The sequence below is a fragment of the Solanum tuberosum genome, unplaced genomic scaffold (assembly GCF_000226075.1).
Source record: "Solanum tuberosum cultivar DM 1-3 516 R44 unplaced genomic scaffold, SolTub_3.0 scf00181, whole genome shotgun sequence".
In the NCBI taxonomy this organism is placed as follows: Eukaryota; Viridiplantae; Streptophyta; class Magnoliopsida; order Solanales; family Solanaceae; genus Solanum; species Solanum tuberosum.
In genome coordinates, this window is record NW_006239106.1 from 1,151,941 (window position 1) to 1,168,685 (window position 16,745).

General features: G+C 34.4%; 1 protein-coding gene and 1 non-coding gene across 4 annotated transcripts; one reads left to right on the forward strand and one right to left on the reverse strand.

Annotated features, from left to right (window-relative positions):
• Positions 1 to 4,929: 4,929 nt before the first annotated feature.
• On the forward strand, positions 4,930 to 15,064 carry LOC102589041 (E3 ubiquitin-protein ligase RKP). Of its 3 annotated transcripts, none has more exons than XM_006354653.2 (11): positions 4,930 to 5,178; positions 5,596 to 7,292; positions 8,407 to 9,222; positions 10,143 to 10,303; positions 10,448 to 10,586; positions 11,271 to 11,354; positions 11,678 to 11,962; positions 12,069 to 12,200; positions 13,011 to 13,210; positions 13,884 to 14,100; positions 14,381 to 15,064. In XM_006354653.2, the coding sequence occupies exons 2-11, from the start codon at positions 5,778 to 5,780 to the stop codon at positions 14,708 to 14,710; spliced, it is 3,879 nt and encodes a 1,292-aa protein (XP_006354715.1). In that variant the 5' UTR covers positions 4,930 to 5,178; positions 5,596 to 5,777; the 3' UTR covers positions 14,711 to 15,064. The 3 variants fall into 3 exon arrangements, with proteins under 3 accessions (XP_006354715.1, XP_015167483.1, XP_006354716.1); XM_015311997.1 differs by having other exon boundaries at positions 13,899 to 14,100; XM_006354654.2 differs by having other exon boundaries at positions 5,667 to 7,292.
• A 1,253-nt stretch (positions 15,065 to 16,317) lies between these two features.
• TRNAW-CCA (transfer RNA tryptophan (anticodon CCA)) lies at positions 16,318 to 16,389 on the reverse strand. Its single transcript has one exon. It is a non-coding gene; the product is annotated as a tRNA-Trp (tRNA).
• Positions 16,390 to 16,745: the final 356 nt, after the last annotated feature.

The window sequence follows — 16,745 nt, forward strand, 5'->3', positions numbered from 1 at the left end:
ACCTAGCTTTTGGCTTTTGACTTAAAATAAGTCATTTCTGACTTAAAATAAGTCACTTTGATAATTGCCAAACACTCTAATAAGTCAAAAACTGGCTTTTAAGCCAGTTTGACCAGCTTAAAAGCCCATCCAAACAGGCTCTTGGTCTATTTTTATGTTTATATTTGGCTGTTATTTAAAATACTTGCCTTTAAATTCAAAACCACATGAGAATTATGAAAGGTCTTCCGAATAGGTAAAGACTAAAGAATATCACGTGATTTTTCCCTTTTGAGTAATTTTGAAATAGAAAAAGAATCAAAAACTTATGAAAAGGTAACAAATTTTAAGGTTCACATGAAAACCTTTTAGTACTAGATATTTTTTTTTAGAAGAATTTAGGATTTTCTAGAAAAGCTAACAAATTTCCATAGATGTTCGGGAAAAATTTATTGAAAAATAAGTATCTGGTGAAAATTTGCATATGATAAGTTGTTCACTGCACGACAAGTCACTACAATTACATAATTTACAAGTCACTGACATCGTCACGTGACTTATTAGTTGTTTGCTGCTACAATCACGAATTTCAAGTTATTGACAGTTACACACCTTTCAATACATTTTCTACCCCACATCAATATGTCGTAATTCAATTTATACAACCTCTTAGTTGTTTAAAATTACCCCAACAAAAAATTGTTCCTATTTTCAATACTTCAAAAATCAACTTTCTTCATCTATCAAATTCATCTTTTTTGCGTGAACCTTCTATTTGAGGTATGTTTGAATTTATATTTTAATATTTTATTCTACTGTCCATAAATTAGTTAATAATTGTTATTATACTATATCATATTATTAAAATATTTTTTAAAAATAATTGTACTTTTAAAAAAATAGATTTTCGTGAAAGATTTACCGGAAAACAAGCGTCTAGTGAAAATTCACGTGTGACAAGTGCTCACTGCACTAGAAATCACTAACAATCACACATTTTACAAATTACTGACACTGTCACACGACTTATCGGTCACTGCTACAATCACGATTTTCAGGTTATAGACTGTTGCACAATTTTCAATACATTTTCTACCGCACGTTAATATATTGTACCCTATTTATACAACTTCTTAGTTGTTTAAAATTACCCCAAACAAATTTTATTCTTCTTTCAATACGTCAAAAATCAACTTTCTCCATTTTTCTAAATTCATAAAAAAAATTGTGTGATTCTTCTATTTGAGGTATGTTTTAAATTTTATTCTTTTAATTTATTGTTCACAAAGTAGTTGCTAATTGTTATTATATTATATTATTAGAATGTTTTTTTAAAAAATAATTGTATTTCATAGATTTTTGTGAAAGTTTTATTTGAAAACAACGGGAAAATTCACGTGTGACAAGCTGTTCACTACACGACAAGTTACTAATAATCACACAATTCACAAATCACTGACATCGTCACACCACTTATCAATCATTGCCACAATCACAATTTCCAAGTTATTGATTGTTGTATGTCTTTCAATACATTTTTTACCACACAATAATTTATCGAAATCCTATTTACACAACCTTTCGGTTGTTTAAATTACCTCCAACAAATTTTCATTCTTCTTTCAATACTTCAAAAATTAACTTTCTTCAACTCTGAAATTCATTTTTTGTTTTTGCGTAATTCTTCTATTTGAGGTATGATTTAAATTTTAAATTTAATTATTTTACTTTACTATTCACAAATTAGTTACTAATTGTTATTACACTCTATAAAATTATTAGAATGTTTTTTTGAAGTAAATGTAGGTTTATTTTTAATAGATTTTTGTGAAAATTATATTTGAAAACAAGTGTCTGGTGAAAATTCACGTGTGACAAGCTACTGACTACACGACAAGTCACTAACAATCACGCTATTAATAAATCACTGACACGATCATGCGACTTATCAGTCACCGCCACAATTATTATTTCTAAGTTATTGATTGTTGCACGTTTTTCAACACATTTTCTACTGCACGCCAATATAGCATAACTATTTATACAACCTCTCAAGTGTTTAAAACTACCATAACAAATTTTTATTCCTCCTTCAGTACTTCAAAGATCAACTTTCTTCATCTATCAAATTCATCTTCTTTTATGTGATTCTTCTATTTAAGATATGGTTTAACTTTTAAATTTAATTATTTTACTTTACTATTCACAAAATAGTTACTAATTATTATTATACTATATACTAATATTAAAATGTTTTTTAAAAGTAATTGCATTTTTCTTTTTTCATAGATTTTTGTGAAAGTTTTATTTGAAAACAAGTGGCACGTGTGACAAGCTATTCACTACACGATAAGTCACTTATAATCACGCAATTTACAAATTACCAACACCGTCACGCAACTTATCAGTTACTACCATAATTACAATTTTCAAGTTATTGATTGTTGCACTCCTTTCAATACATTTTCTACTGCACGCTAATATATCATTACCCTATTTATACAACCTCTCAATCGTTTAAAATTATCCTAACAAATTTTTGTTCCTCTTTCAGTACTTCAAAGATCAACTTTCTTCATCTATCAAATTCATCTTCTTTTGTGTGATTCTTCTATTTGAGGCATGATTAAGATTTTAAATTTAATTATTTTACTTTACTATATTAGTTACGAATTGTTATTATACTATATCATATTATTAGTTTTTTTTTTTTTAAAACAATTATATTTTTTTCATAGATTTTCGTGAAAGTTTTATTTGAAAACAAGTGACTCGTTAAAATTCACGGGTGGCAAGCTACTCTCTAAACGACAAGTCACTAACAATCACACTACTTACAAATCACTGACAATGTCACGTAACTTATCATTCATTGCCATAATTACGATTTCTAAGTTATTAACTGCACGTCTTTCAATTCCTTTTCTACTGCACGCTAATATATCATACCCTGTTTATATAATCTCTCAATTGTTTAAAATTACCCCAACAAATTTTTGTTCCTCTTTCAGTTTAAATATCAACTTTCTTCATCTATCAAATTCATTTCTGTGTGATTCTTCTATTTGAGGTATGATTTAAATTTTAAATTTAATTATATTACTTTACTATTCTCAAATTAGTTACTAATTATTATTATACTATATTATATTATTAGTTTTTTTAAAAATAAATTGTATCTTTCTTTTTCATAGATTTTCGTAAAAGTTTTATTTGAAAACAAGTGTCTAATGTAAATTCACGTGTGACAAGCTAACAATCACGCTATTTACAAATCACCAACACTGTCACATGACTTATCAATCACTATCACAATTACAATTTTCAAGTTACTGACTGTTGCACGCCTTTCAATACATTTTCTACTGCACGCTAATATATCATACCCTATTTATACAACCTCTTTATTGTATAAAATTACCCCAACAATTTTTTAGTACTTCAAAGATCAACTTTCTTCATCTATCAAATTCATCTTCTTTTGTGTGATTTTTCTATTTAAGGTATGGTTTAAATTTAAAATTTACTTATTTTACTTTACTATTCACAAATTAGTTACTAATTGTTATTATACTATTTATATTATTAGTTTTTAAAAAAAAAATAATAATTGTATTTTTCTTTTTAATAGTTTTTCGTGAAATTCTATTTGAAAACAAGTGTCTTGTGAAAATTCACGTGTGACAAGCTACTCGCTACACGACAAGTCATTAACAATCACGCTATTTACAAATTACCGACACTGTCACACGACTTATCAGTCACTGCCACAATTACGATTTCCAAGTTATTGACTATTGCACGTCTTTCAATATATTTTCTACTGCACGCTAATTATATATCGTACCCTATTTATACAACCTCTCAATTGTTTAAAATTACTCTAACAAATTTTTATTCCTCTTTCAGTACTTCAAAAAGATCAACTTTCTTCATTTATCAAATTCATCTTCTTTTGTGTGATTCTTCTATTTGAGGTATGATTTAAATTTTAAATTTGAATAATTTACTTTACTCTTCACGAATTAGTTACTAATTGTTATCATACTATATTATAGTATTAGTTTTTTAAAATATTTTTTTTCTATAGATTTTCGTAAAAGTTTTATTTGAAAACAAATGTCTAGTGAAAATTCTTGTGTGACAAGCTACTCACTACACGACAAGTCACAAATACTCACACTATTTACAAATCACCGACAACGTCACGCAACTTATCAGTCATTCCCACAATTATGTTTTCAAATTATTGATTGTTGCACGCCTTTTAATATATTTCTACTGCACGCTAATATATAATATCCTATTTATACAACCTTTCAATTATTTAAAATTGCCCCAACAATTTTTTATTCCTCTTTCAATACTTCAAAGATCAACTTTCTTCATCTATCAAATTTATATTCTTTTGCATAATTCTTCTATTTGAGGTATGTTTTAAATTTTATTATTTTATTCTATTGTTCACAAATAAGTTATACTAATTATATGCTATTAGATCATTAGAATGTTTTTTTTAATAATTGTATCTTTCTCTTAATGTATGCATTTGTAAGTTATTAATTGTTAATATTTATAATAATATTAATAATGGTATCGAATTGGATCAAAAACTCGATACACTCGAGAAAAAAAACCAATAACCGATACTAGCCTTTATGAAATCACATCATAAAAAATAAATTGGATAAAAAAACTCGATACACTCGAGAAAAAAAATCAACCGCAAACACTAGCCTTTATGAGATCAAAAAGTTGATACACTAGATAAAAAAATCAACAACCAACACCTAGCCTTTCGGAAATCACACCATAAAAAATTAATCGGATCAAAAAGTTTAATACACTAGAGAAAAAAAATCAATAACCAACACTAGCCTTTACGAAATGACGAGTCGGGCAACAAGCTCTTAGCCGCCAGGTGTATAATTGGCGTATGGTTTGAGTCTGTTTCTTATTTTCTTCTTTACTTCCAAACTTTCTGGCTTACACACAAAATCCCCAAATGAAAAAAATTGGAAAAAAAGAAAAAAAAAATCAAATCCAAACTCTTCATTTCCTTAGTAAATTAACTCTTCTACTTTCTCTCTCTTCCTTCATCAATGGCGTACCTGAAAACCCCCACTATTCCTTAGCCGCCGCTTCTAATTTTTCTTCGAATAAACCGCACCTTAAAGCTTTTTGTACCTTGTTCTACAGGTATGTTTTCTTCTTCTTTACCTCTAAGTATTTGTTTTAAACTCTATTTATCTGCGTTGAATTTTGAACTTTCAGTTGTTTGTAGGTAGCTTTTTTTTAATTTTATTTAGTTGTGTTTTATTGTGAAATGAATTCGAATTTTAGGTGATTTAGTTTTGATTTCTGCGAGTTTAAGTGGTGGAATGAGAATTAAATTCTGGAAATTGGGTGTTTAGTCTAGTTGAACGATCATTACAGGTTAAAGTTGGGATTAAGTGCAGGTCAAAGCTGAAATTTGTATTTGAGTTTGAGTTTTCACTTTAATTTGAGTTTTTGATACTTCACTTCATTTTTGCTAATCTTATGGTGGAGAAAAAATCTATTCGTTTTGTTTTAGTTTTTGTTGATTTTCTGAGTTTGTTTGTTTTGATTTTGTAGGATAAAGGAGATGCAAGTTCATTGTTAACTAAGGAAATAGTGATGAATTAGTGTTCTTTTCTGTTGTGTAGGCAGTTGAATGATTGATATCTTTGCTTCTTGGTTTTGACGGGAGATGTTGGATGCTGTTTTGAGATTTGGGTGAGTGAAGATTGATTGTTCTTGGAGTGCTATTGTTGCTAATGGCAGAAGACGGCCTACGTATCGGGATAGGTGGCCTTTCTTCTGGGTTGGCTGTGGTATTGAATGGTGAAGATAGGAAGGAGAGTTCTCAGAAAACTCATCTTGTTTCATATTGTGATGGTTTTGGCGATCAATCTGTGGAAAGAACCCTTGAGCACATCTTTGATCTTCCATACAAGTGTATTAAGCCACTCTCTTGTTCAATAGATGCTGAAGTGGTTCGCTCAGTTATAAAGAACGAATTTCTGAAGTACCACACAAATCAGAAGACTGGTACTGACAGAAAACGAGAAGGGGTTTTGACTGCTGGTGGTGATGGTTGTAAACATCAGGTTATTCAATTAGAGGAATCAAGCATCTGTGGTGATATTCGAATAGTCAAACAGCCTTTGATCATGGAGAGTCATTCTCTATTCAGCAGTGCAAGGGCCAATGCTTGTGTCTGGAAAGGGAAATGGATGTATGAAGTAACTCTTGAAACTTCTGGTATACAACAGCTAGGCTGGGCGACTCTTTCCTGCCCATTCACTGATCACAAGGGTGTGGGTGATGCTGATGATTCGTATGCATACGATGGAAAAAGGGTCAGTAAATGGAATAAGGAAGCTCAGGATTATGGTCAGCCATGGGTTGTTGGTGATGTGATTGGATGTTGTATTGATTTGGATGGTGATGAGATATCATTTTATCGAAATGGAGTTTCACTTGGTGTAGCATTTATTGGTATTCGTAAGATGGTACCTGGATTGGGATATTATCCAGCAATTTCTCTTTCTCAAGGTGAACGTTGTGAGTTAAACTTTGGGGAAATTCCTTTCAGGTACCCAGTAAAAGGTTTCCTTCCCATTCAGCCTCCACCAACCAGAAGTTCAATTGCTACTGATTTGCTTAATTGTTTTAGAAGGCTAATTGAAATGCAGCGTGTGGGAAGGGCAGAGTTCAGTTCTGTTGAGAAATTGCGAAGATTGAAAAGGTTTGTATCATTTGAAAAACTTTCACACCCTGTCTCTCGTGGGATATGTGAGGAATTATTGTCTACACTTGCTGCTGAAGACGGAAGCACAAAGTATATATCTTGTGGTCCACTTCTATCACTGATAATGGAGGTCTTTAGGATGCATCCTCCACATGACTATATGAGTTTGGACAGCATACTTGATTCTCTAATAGAGTTCCCAGAATCGCGAATTTTGTTTGAACATATCATAAGTTCGCTCTCGACCTTTTGCAAAACAGCACCGTTGAGCCTTGCAGAAAACTGTCCTTACTCAGGTTCATATATATATCTGGCCTTGGCATGCCACATCTTAAGGCGGGAAGAAGTGATGACACTGTGGTGGAGATCTTCAGATTTTGACCTCTTATTTGAAGGGTTTTTGTCGCGGAAGAGTCCTAACAAGCAGGATCTTCAAGGTCTGATGCCTTCTATATGGTGGTCTGGTTCGTGTGAGGATGTGTCAAATGAGGCTAGCCTGTTACTGACTACAGGTGCTTTGTCAGAAATAATTAACAAGGTATTCTATTTGTGGGTGGAACGGAACTTATATTGGTATTTTATGTCCTTGTTTGTCCCTTCAACATTGGTCCATGCTCATGTTAGTTCTTAGTCTAATATTGCTACCTTATACTTGAATAAGATTAAGTGCATTTGATGGTATTCCTTGAAAGTCCTGGAACAAGTTAGACGTGAATCAATTGTTATATGTCCTTAAAGTATAAGTGACTGGAGTATTGTCGATGAAATGAAAGCTCAAATCTCTTAATATGGTAGTCAGTGATGTAACGAGCACTTGATGTCTCCAATTTCAACATTAACTTTGAACTGCTTCCAGAGGAGAAATAGCATCGTAGATTTTGTATGTAGCAATATTAAAAACTAAGACCACCTATCAGCGAAAAGTATGTCTTGGCCATTTAACTGATACATTCTCACTTGATCAAGTTTAATAGGAACATCCAGCAATCTTAGCTATTTGAAACTTAACGCAATACTCGCAGTCATATGGCCCAGACCTTTGACTTGAATTGCTCTCCTACTTGATCAAGTTTTACACTGAGCTGCATCTGTTAGAATAAAGAGAATGTTTTGGTCGACTTGCCCAGGAAATTGTAACATGAATCTTCATCCGTAATGCTGGCTTTGGACATCAAGTAAAAATACTATAATGCACATAAAAACGAACAACAACTCTAACCTTTTGAAGTTCTGGCGATTCTTTTTTGCTTGGTCTTTTTAGTAAAATAGTAGAAAGTTGGAATAAGATGCATAGTAGATGTGTACGTATACATTACTGCAGTACCTAGTGTCTTGTTTTATTCAAAATTCTATAGTAGCTTGGCTGCTCTTGTTAAATCTTACATTTAGACGGTGATATGATGGATTTTACTGCATCATATAGATCTTCTCTTTGCCCAGCTTTCCAGTTTATCTGGTCTTTGCAACTGCCTTGGTTCCAGTAATGAGTGCATCTATCAGTTTTCTCTGTTCATGTTTCACTTAAGAATCATTACATGTGATGTTTTTGATCTATCACACATACCCATCCCTTCTACTAACAAGTTTAAAGGGTTTGCAATTTCCTTATATGTTTCTCCATCCACAAGCAGATTAACACATTCCTTCTGCAGGTTGAAGAGAAGCAGAGGGACCTCTGCCGCTTGGTAATGCAGTTCATGCCACCCACATCACCACCTCAGCTACCTGGCTCTGTATTCAAGACATTCTTACAAAACATTCTACTTAAAAACAGGGGTGCAGATCGAGATTCGCCACCGCCTGGTGTTTCAAGCAATTCTGTACTTGTTTCTTTGTTTGGTATTGTACTCCATTTCCTCTCTGAGGGGTTCGGGGACATTTGTGATTGGATGAAGGACTCTGGAACATCTGATATTGGTTTCCTACACAGAGGAGGCCAGCAAGCTTTTCCTGTAGGCTTGTTTCTCAAGAATGATCCTCATCGAGTTGATATTCCCAGGCTTGGTGGTTCATATAATCACCTAGCAAAATCCCATCCTATTAGTATTGAGCAGCATGAGGAAGTGATTCGGTGGGAAGAAGGGTGTATGGACAATGTAGAAGATAGGGTTACACATCTAAGTAAGCAGAAGCCGTGTTGTTGTTCTACTTATGATGCCGATTTTACAAGAATATCCAAAGATTCTATCAGACACATGGGAAAAGGTTCACGGGGACATTGCAGCTCTATTCGTGAAAGGTCTGCTCATGTTGCTGCAGAATGCAGCACCAGTAGTTTGAATGATGATATTGCAGATAAACCAAGCACGAGTGACCAGTCGGAATCAGAGTTTGGCTTCCTTCCTATACAGCAAATGAGATATGTTCCCAGAGAGAACAATGTTTCTTCAGCAACACTAAAAGAAGAGGAGCTACTGGACACCATGCTTTTGCTGTACCATTTAGGTCTTGCACCCAATTTCAAGCAGGTGACTAGATTTTCCCCTTACTAAAAGATAGTAATTAGGCTGCCTTATTGTTTGAAATGTCTGAAGTGGTGCGAATGACGTAAAGACACCATTTGTCTGATTTTTCGGATGTTCCCCATTGAACACAACATCAAATGAAAGGATTTATATGGTGGTGTTTTATTAAGCTGCTTTGCAGAACCATATGCTAAGGTAGTGTCCCTTTAATGGACATTGCACCTTTTTTTAACTGGAGCTAAAGTTTCAAATGCAACCACTTTCTCGGCATTTGGCCTTGCAAAATTATGTCCTATATATATTAGTACTGATGGAATATTTAGTGTCCTGTTAGTTTGAAATTAATGTCCTGGGCAATTATAACAGTCTCATCTTTCTTTATTGTCCCATTGGTTAAGGTGTTGTATGTGATTTGGTAATTGTACCTCCAGGGGGAGGAGTCTAGAAGTCGAATTTCATGTTTTCTCTCTTCATGATTGATTTATTTTATGGTATAGTAGGTTTTGAAAATAGTGGCAAGGATGATGGCCCAAGCAAATAGCGGGGGTAGGAGTGGGGAAGGTTGGTGGTCAGTGTAAAAATAATCTAACTAAGATGTTTTGTCTGATAAAGAATAAAATGGACCTAGTGGAGTGGACACAGAGGATTCATATGATAGATTCCCACAAATATGGGATCGATGCATAGTTCATTGATATATACTACGTCTGAGACTAGTTCTATCTGCTTCTCTCATGTGGGACATGGCTCCTGATATTGTATTCCACTTTTGGGGAGCATCTTACTGTCCTGCCAGATTATCTTTTCTTTCTTCTCTTCCCAGTCTTGCAGCACCTGAACTCATTGCTAGAGAAGTGTTAAGTATCTTCCTTATCAAGTTTCATGGATTCGCATCACTTAACAGTATCACTGATCAATTGTAGGCATCATTGTATATGAATCGGCAATCACAGTCAATCTCTCTTCTGGAGGAAACTGATAAGCAGATCAGAGAAAACGTTTGCAGGGAGCATGTAAAGCGCCTGAAGGAGGTTCGTGGTGTATATAGAGAAGAAGTAATGGATTGTGTCAGACATTGTGCTTGGTAATACAATCATTGTACATCTTTGTTTTATTTCCAAATTATGTTATGGCTATTATACATTACTATGTCTTCCATATTAATGAGTAGCTGCTGTATGCTTTCAAGGATGCATAGCTTAGTTCTTTTCTCTCTATCATCTAACAGGTATCGTATTTCTCTGTTTTCTCGGTGGAAGCAGAGGGGGATGTATGCAGCGTGCATATGGATTGTTCAGTTGCTTTTAATTCTTAGCAAAGAGGACTCAGTCTTCCTTTATATTCCTGAGTACTATTTGGAAACTTTGGTAATAAACTTTCTGGCTCTGGATACTATTTAGAACTCTAGCCTAGTTTGTATTTTCTTGTAAATCAAAGAGTGACTTATCATTTGTATTAAGGCTCTACTCTTCGGTTTACTTTTGAGCATGAATCTTTTCTACCTCTTTGCTAGTGCCACTTAACTTTCTTTAGGCGTAGATAGTGAAGCCAAGAAGAATCTATGACTTCCCTCGATAGATGGTGGAATTTGGATCTCTGCAGTTATTAATAGTCAAGTGACCCAAAACTTTCGCTTGCCTACTCTTTTCTTTCCATGCCTTGCTTCAATTTGCCTTTCCATCTCTGCACCTTGCACTACTAGTATGCTGTGTTTGGATAGCTTTTAGGGGAATGGGCCTGAATATATCAAGCAAACCTGACTCGTCTTATATTATGTACATTGCATTTTTCCCTGCTTCCGTTCATTTTCATGCACATTGAGTTTTACTTCATATCCCCTCAACTGATCTTGGACAAAATGGTTGAAACTGTTGTCTCTATGTATGTTTGGGCATAAAAATATGTAAAATGCTTTGTCCTTACGAGTGCTGACAATTGGCAAATGTTTTTTTCTTTCCGGCTATTTTCATGTCATTTAATTGGTTGGTTTATTAGTTGCCACTTTTTTTGAAACAATGAAAGTAATCTTCCTTTCTGTTGTTCAATGACAGGTGGACTGCTTCCACGTACTTCGTAAAAGTGACCCTCCTTTTGTGCCTGCTACAATATTTCTCAAGCAAGGACTCACATCCTTTGTATGTCGTAACTCTCTCTCTAATCACGTGCCTTTTCTTTCTATGATACTTTCAGGACCAAGCCTATAATGCCTGTGGTATATGTCGTGGTTGACTTTTTGGATATGCTGAAATAGAATTCATCAACACCCTCTAAAGCTAATGTAATATAAGAGAAATACTTGCAAGAAAAAAATTAGCACAAGAAGATTTTCTTAATACAGCAAGATTGGTTCTGGAATGATCCACAGTGCTAGATTCCTTCTCGTACTTGTTTCTGTGATGTATTAGATCATTGGGCTTCATTCTGTTACGTGTATTTACTGGTAAATTTCCTTGTTCAGGTTACTTTCGTTGTCACCCACTTCAATGATCCAAGGATATCAAGTGTGGAGTTGCGAGATCTTCTTCTGCAGTCTATTTATATCTTGGTGCAGTACAAGGAGTTCTTGTCTGAATTAGAATGTAATGAGGCCGCAATGCAGAGAATGCCTAAAGCACTACTGTCTGCTTTTGACAATAGATCGTGGATTCCTGTAACAAATATACTTCTCCGTTTGTGCAAAGGTTCAGGCTTTGGTTCATCAAAACGTGGAGAATCATCTTCCTCTTCATCAGTTATATATCAGGTGATTTGATGATAGTTCATCTTTGTCTACACAGTTATTATTCTGTCCTGCTTAGCCATTGAGAGTAACTTGTAGATCTAATTCTTTTGTCCTTGTTAATGTGAAGAAATTATTGCGAGAGGTTTGCTTGCATGATGAAGAACTATTTTCTACCTTTCTGAATCATTTGTTCAACACTCTGAGTTGGGCAATGACGGAATTTTCAGTTTCAGTTCGCGAGATGCAGGAAAGTTACAAGGTATTGTTCCCATAAACGTCTATTGTCCTTCTATGTTTGGATCAATGAGGGAGAAGGAAGCCAAAAAAGGGTACAGCTAATTGATTAATCTTTTATCTAATGGTTGTTTTGTGATACTGCTAAGTTCTATGTACACCTAAAAGAGGTTCTTTTTTTATTGTCCAATTTCAGGGAGTTTAGAAAAGTTAATATGCATACTCTTTTAACCAAACAAAGGGAATTATGTTTGCCTTCTACATTTACTTTCCCCTTTCCCCATTATTCTCTTTTCAACTGACCACACAGGACATTTATGTCTGACTTACAATATCATTTTGTTGTACGTCGTTTCTAATTTCCTTGGTAATAACTTTTGTTACGGATTTGCTGATAATATGTTTGAGAGATTGTGCTCTATAAAATGTTTTAGAGTGGCAAAATAAAATGTTTTACACCCTGCATATTTTGTTTACCTCCAGAAATGCTTTTTTTATGTGTACATTCTAGTGAATTGCCTGTGATGATATTCTGTTAATGTTTTCTTTTGTCAAGTCCTCGAGTAGAATATTGATCTCTAAAAAACAAAGCATATCCTCGTGAAAATAAAAAATAAACTTAATTTTCTTTACATCCAGCTTGGAGTTTCTACTTATGTTGTACTAGTTATTTGTAGTATCTTGGTTTTGTGGGGTGCGGGTGTTGAATATCTTAACTGAAGGTGACTTTGCATACTGTCTTGCAAAGGTGAAATAGTAGTTTATGGGATTGAAGGAATCTTTTGTTGTTGTTTTCTTTTCTGATGTGTATTGAAATGCTTAAGTGTCTTTCTAGGTGTTGGAGTTTCAACAAAGGAAATGCAGTGTCATATTTGACCTATCATGCAATCTTGCAAGGATTTTAGAATTTTGTACCCATGAGATACCTCAAGCGTTTATCTCTGGGGTAGACACAAATTTGCGAAGGCTGACTGAAGTGATCGTCTTTATACTAAACCACTTAATTTCTGCAGCTGATCAGGAACTGTTTGACCTGTAAGTGATATTTATGTGGTACAGCTTTTTGCGTTTCCATTTTTTTTTTTGGTTTATTGTGTACTTTTAGAGTGAGAGAGTGTCAAGTCAAATCTGCTTATTTCTTCTGTGTCCAACACAACCAAAGACCAATCTTATTCCAATTGATAAAAGATCTGTTCTCCAGTCGAGTTGGGCTGATCCTTTATGAGGTCCTATTTTATTTTGAATATGCCTCACGTTCAACTGTAAACTGGCATCCACTATCTTAGGTGATGAAACTGATGCTTTTATTCCGTTAACAGTGAAACCTCTATGTTCTGATGGTTAAATTTTTTTGTTGTGGTTTATCACTCCCCACACTGTTATTTCTTTAGTGTTGAATCAAAGCTCTATCTGCCACGTAAGGTGATCGATATTAGGAGAAAGAAGACCGAAACCTGATATTTCTGAAAAATAAATAAACTTTTAATCGACAGACTTGCATTTACCGAAAAATTCTGAGCTTGCATTCATCTAGCCCTCTTTATCTATGTGTGTGCAACACACTCGTTCCATGCATTATCAGAATATAGTTGGTTCTTGCTTTTCTTTTCACCATAGCTTGATATTTCCTTGTAACAAGGACGTATTGAGTCCCTTTGTGTATGTGTGTTTGTGTGAGTCTTGGTTCCTCCTTATTTGGGGTCTTCAGTTGTCATTCTTGCAGTTTCGTAAGGCGTCCAGGTCATCCCCCAGAGAAACTAAACAGAGGCATGATTTTGGCACCCCTTGCTGGAATCATTCTTAATTTGCTGGATGCTAGCAGGGAGTCGGATACTGGAGATAATGACATGGTTGGGATTTTTGCCAGCATGGACTGCCCTGATACTGTAGTCTCTGGGCTTCAGTATCTTTTGGAGTACAATTGGGTTAGTTCTTACTTCACTTAATTGATTTGGTTGTACCCCTAGGCTACTTCCTATTTCAGAATGGCATGGAAAATTGGTATACTGCCAAGAAAATTGTTATTGGTACTGTGATTTTTTAGACTTGGCAATTAGAAAGCTGAACGCTGGTTGACTGGTTTGGGTTCAGTTGCTGTTTTTGACGTCCTGCCTATATGTGCTAATGTTTTTGGAAAGGGTTCCAATAGTTAATTGCTCTTTGGTTGCTTCATCTGTATTCTAACTATCTTTTCATGAATTTCAGGCTAGTTTATTCAGGGGAGATGATTATCTGGAAAAAATCAGGCAACTGGAGATATTTTCAGGTCTGCTTATCTGTCAGTCAGAGGTAGTGGAAGTTGAGAGAATAGCATATGGGGGTGAAACAGATTATGATGACAGCATCTGCTGCATCTGTTATACGAGTCAAGCAAATGCTCAATTTGTCCCGTGTTCGCACGTTTCTTGCTTTGGCTGCATTTCAAGACACCTTCTGAACTGTGAGAGATGCTTCTTTTGCAATGCAACCGTTTTAGAAGTTCTCAAGACTGATGCAAATGCAGATCAAGGACATTTCTCAAACTTGGAAGAGTAAAGTTGGACTGGGGGTCGCCTTTCTCTTTTTTCCTGGTGATTGGTGAATGAAAACAGTGGTTAGACATAGGCTAGTACTCGGTTGTCAGCTGAGGGATCTGAGCTGTGAATTTAGATCTCGACAAGTCCCATAGAGATGCAAGAAAGATCGTTATAAAAGGCGAATACTTTCAGTTAAGTTATTATTAGGGATTACAACTAGAATAGAAGGCATAAGCTATGTTTAAATTACCAGAGTAGATGGGATGGGAAGGCAGCATCTCTCTGGCTAAAAAGTTTTTGTAGTGGAGGCAAGGGCATTATTTTGTGAATATATGAGGTGTCAATTTGAAGAAAGACTTGTTCTTCTGCTCAATCTTCTTTTGTTTTTACGCGTCGCTTAACTTTGGCTTGTGCTTGTTTTCTCAAGCTGTGAAATGATGTGCATTTTATGAGAGCAAAAGTAGGGAGAGCTACCAAGCGTAGAGAAGTTAAGAGAGACATAGTTTTGTTAGTAATTTTAATTTACCTATGCTTCTTTGTAATACCTGTTTTAGCAGCAAAGGTATCAGAATAAGTTGAACAATCAAATTGGATTGTGAAACCTTGTGGATAATCTGCAGAACAAAATGTAACCATGGAAATTCTTCCCCCTCCCACCTCGACTTTTACTTCAACATGGAAATTTTTGAGTGGTGTGTTTTCTTTTTGGACAAAAAACTTGTGCTTTTCGGAATAAGAAATGTGAAGAGGTTGGATATAGGTAGGTAGAAGTAGAGGTAGGTTGAAGAAGTATTGGGGAGAGGTGATTAGGTAGGATATAGGTAGGCTGAAGAAGTATTGAGAAGAGGTGATTAGGTAGGATATACATGTGGCATCTTCAAATTATCAAAGACATGACCTTAGATAGGAGGGTGTGTAGAACACATATTAGGGAAGAAGGTTAGTAGGTAGTGAAGTGTTGTCTTGCTTTTCGAGGGTTACAACTTGTTAGTATTTGTGGTTGTTCTTGTTCCTTTTTTATAGCCTTTCCACTGCTTCCTTTAGTAGTTGTATTTTCTCCATTGTTATTTTCTTCTTCGTACTTAGATTTGTTGCACTTTATCTTAAGGTTTTAGAAAACAGTTTCTTTACCTTTACAAGGTAGTGGTAAGGTTTGTGTATACTCACTCTACCATCACCAAACCTAATTATGAGATTCCACTAGGTATGCTATTATTGTTGTTGGAATAACATATGTAAAAACCAGGATAAAGAAGATAATGTCGCTAAGATTTTGATGTATAACAAAGGACTATTTGAAGTGACGAAATCTATAAACATAGATCTTCAACTCGCATGAGTGGTCGAGTTGATTGAGCGGTAGTCTCTCAAATGAGTCTCATGTTTGAACCTATCAACATATTTTTTCGCTCGAGCTCGTCGCACGAAGTAGCTTATCTCTCCCGCGTGCGCACCCGAAGGATATCATTTTATTTTCAGATCTTATGTACAAAAATAAAAATTATTATTTTTTCACATACAAAGTAAACTATTTATAAATGGTTATTAAGTTGATGTAGGAGATCTTTTACAAATGAATTTACTTTCTTTTTTTTAAAAAGGATGGATCCAGTATTTCGGGAGTTTTGAACCCGACGTGAATCGAACACGCAACCTTCTGATCTGGAGTCAGACGCGCTACCATTGCGCCACGGATCCTGGATGTAAGTTTATTAAACTAAATTTTATATATAACAATATATGTTCCATACTGATCCTTTTTGCATCATGTTTGGATGGTTGTTACAATTGTATATATGTAAATTCAAATACAATATTTGTTTTGATTGCTACTTAAATTTTGTTGCATCATATCATTTAAATTCATTGTTAAATAATAACAAAAAGACTCATTTTATGTAACGACTGAATTAGTGTAATTGCTTTCATTACTTTAATTTTTCTTTCTCATTTTATATTTTATTTAATAAATCTATTTCATCTTTTTACCTACCCTTTTCATAAGCTTACTTTTCTTATATGTTTATCATTCAAATTAGGAATATGCGACATAA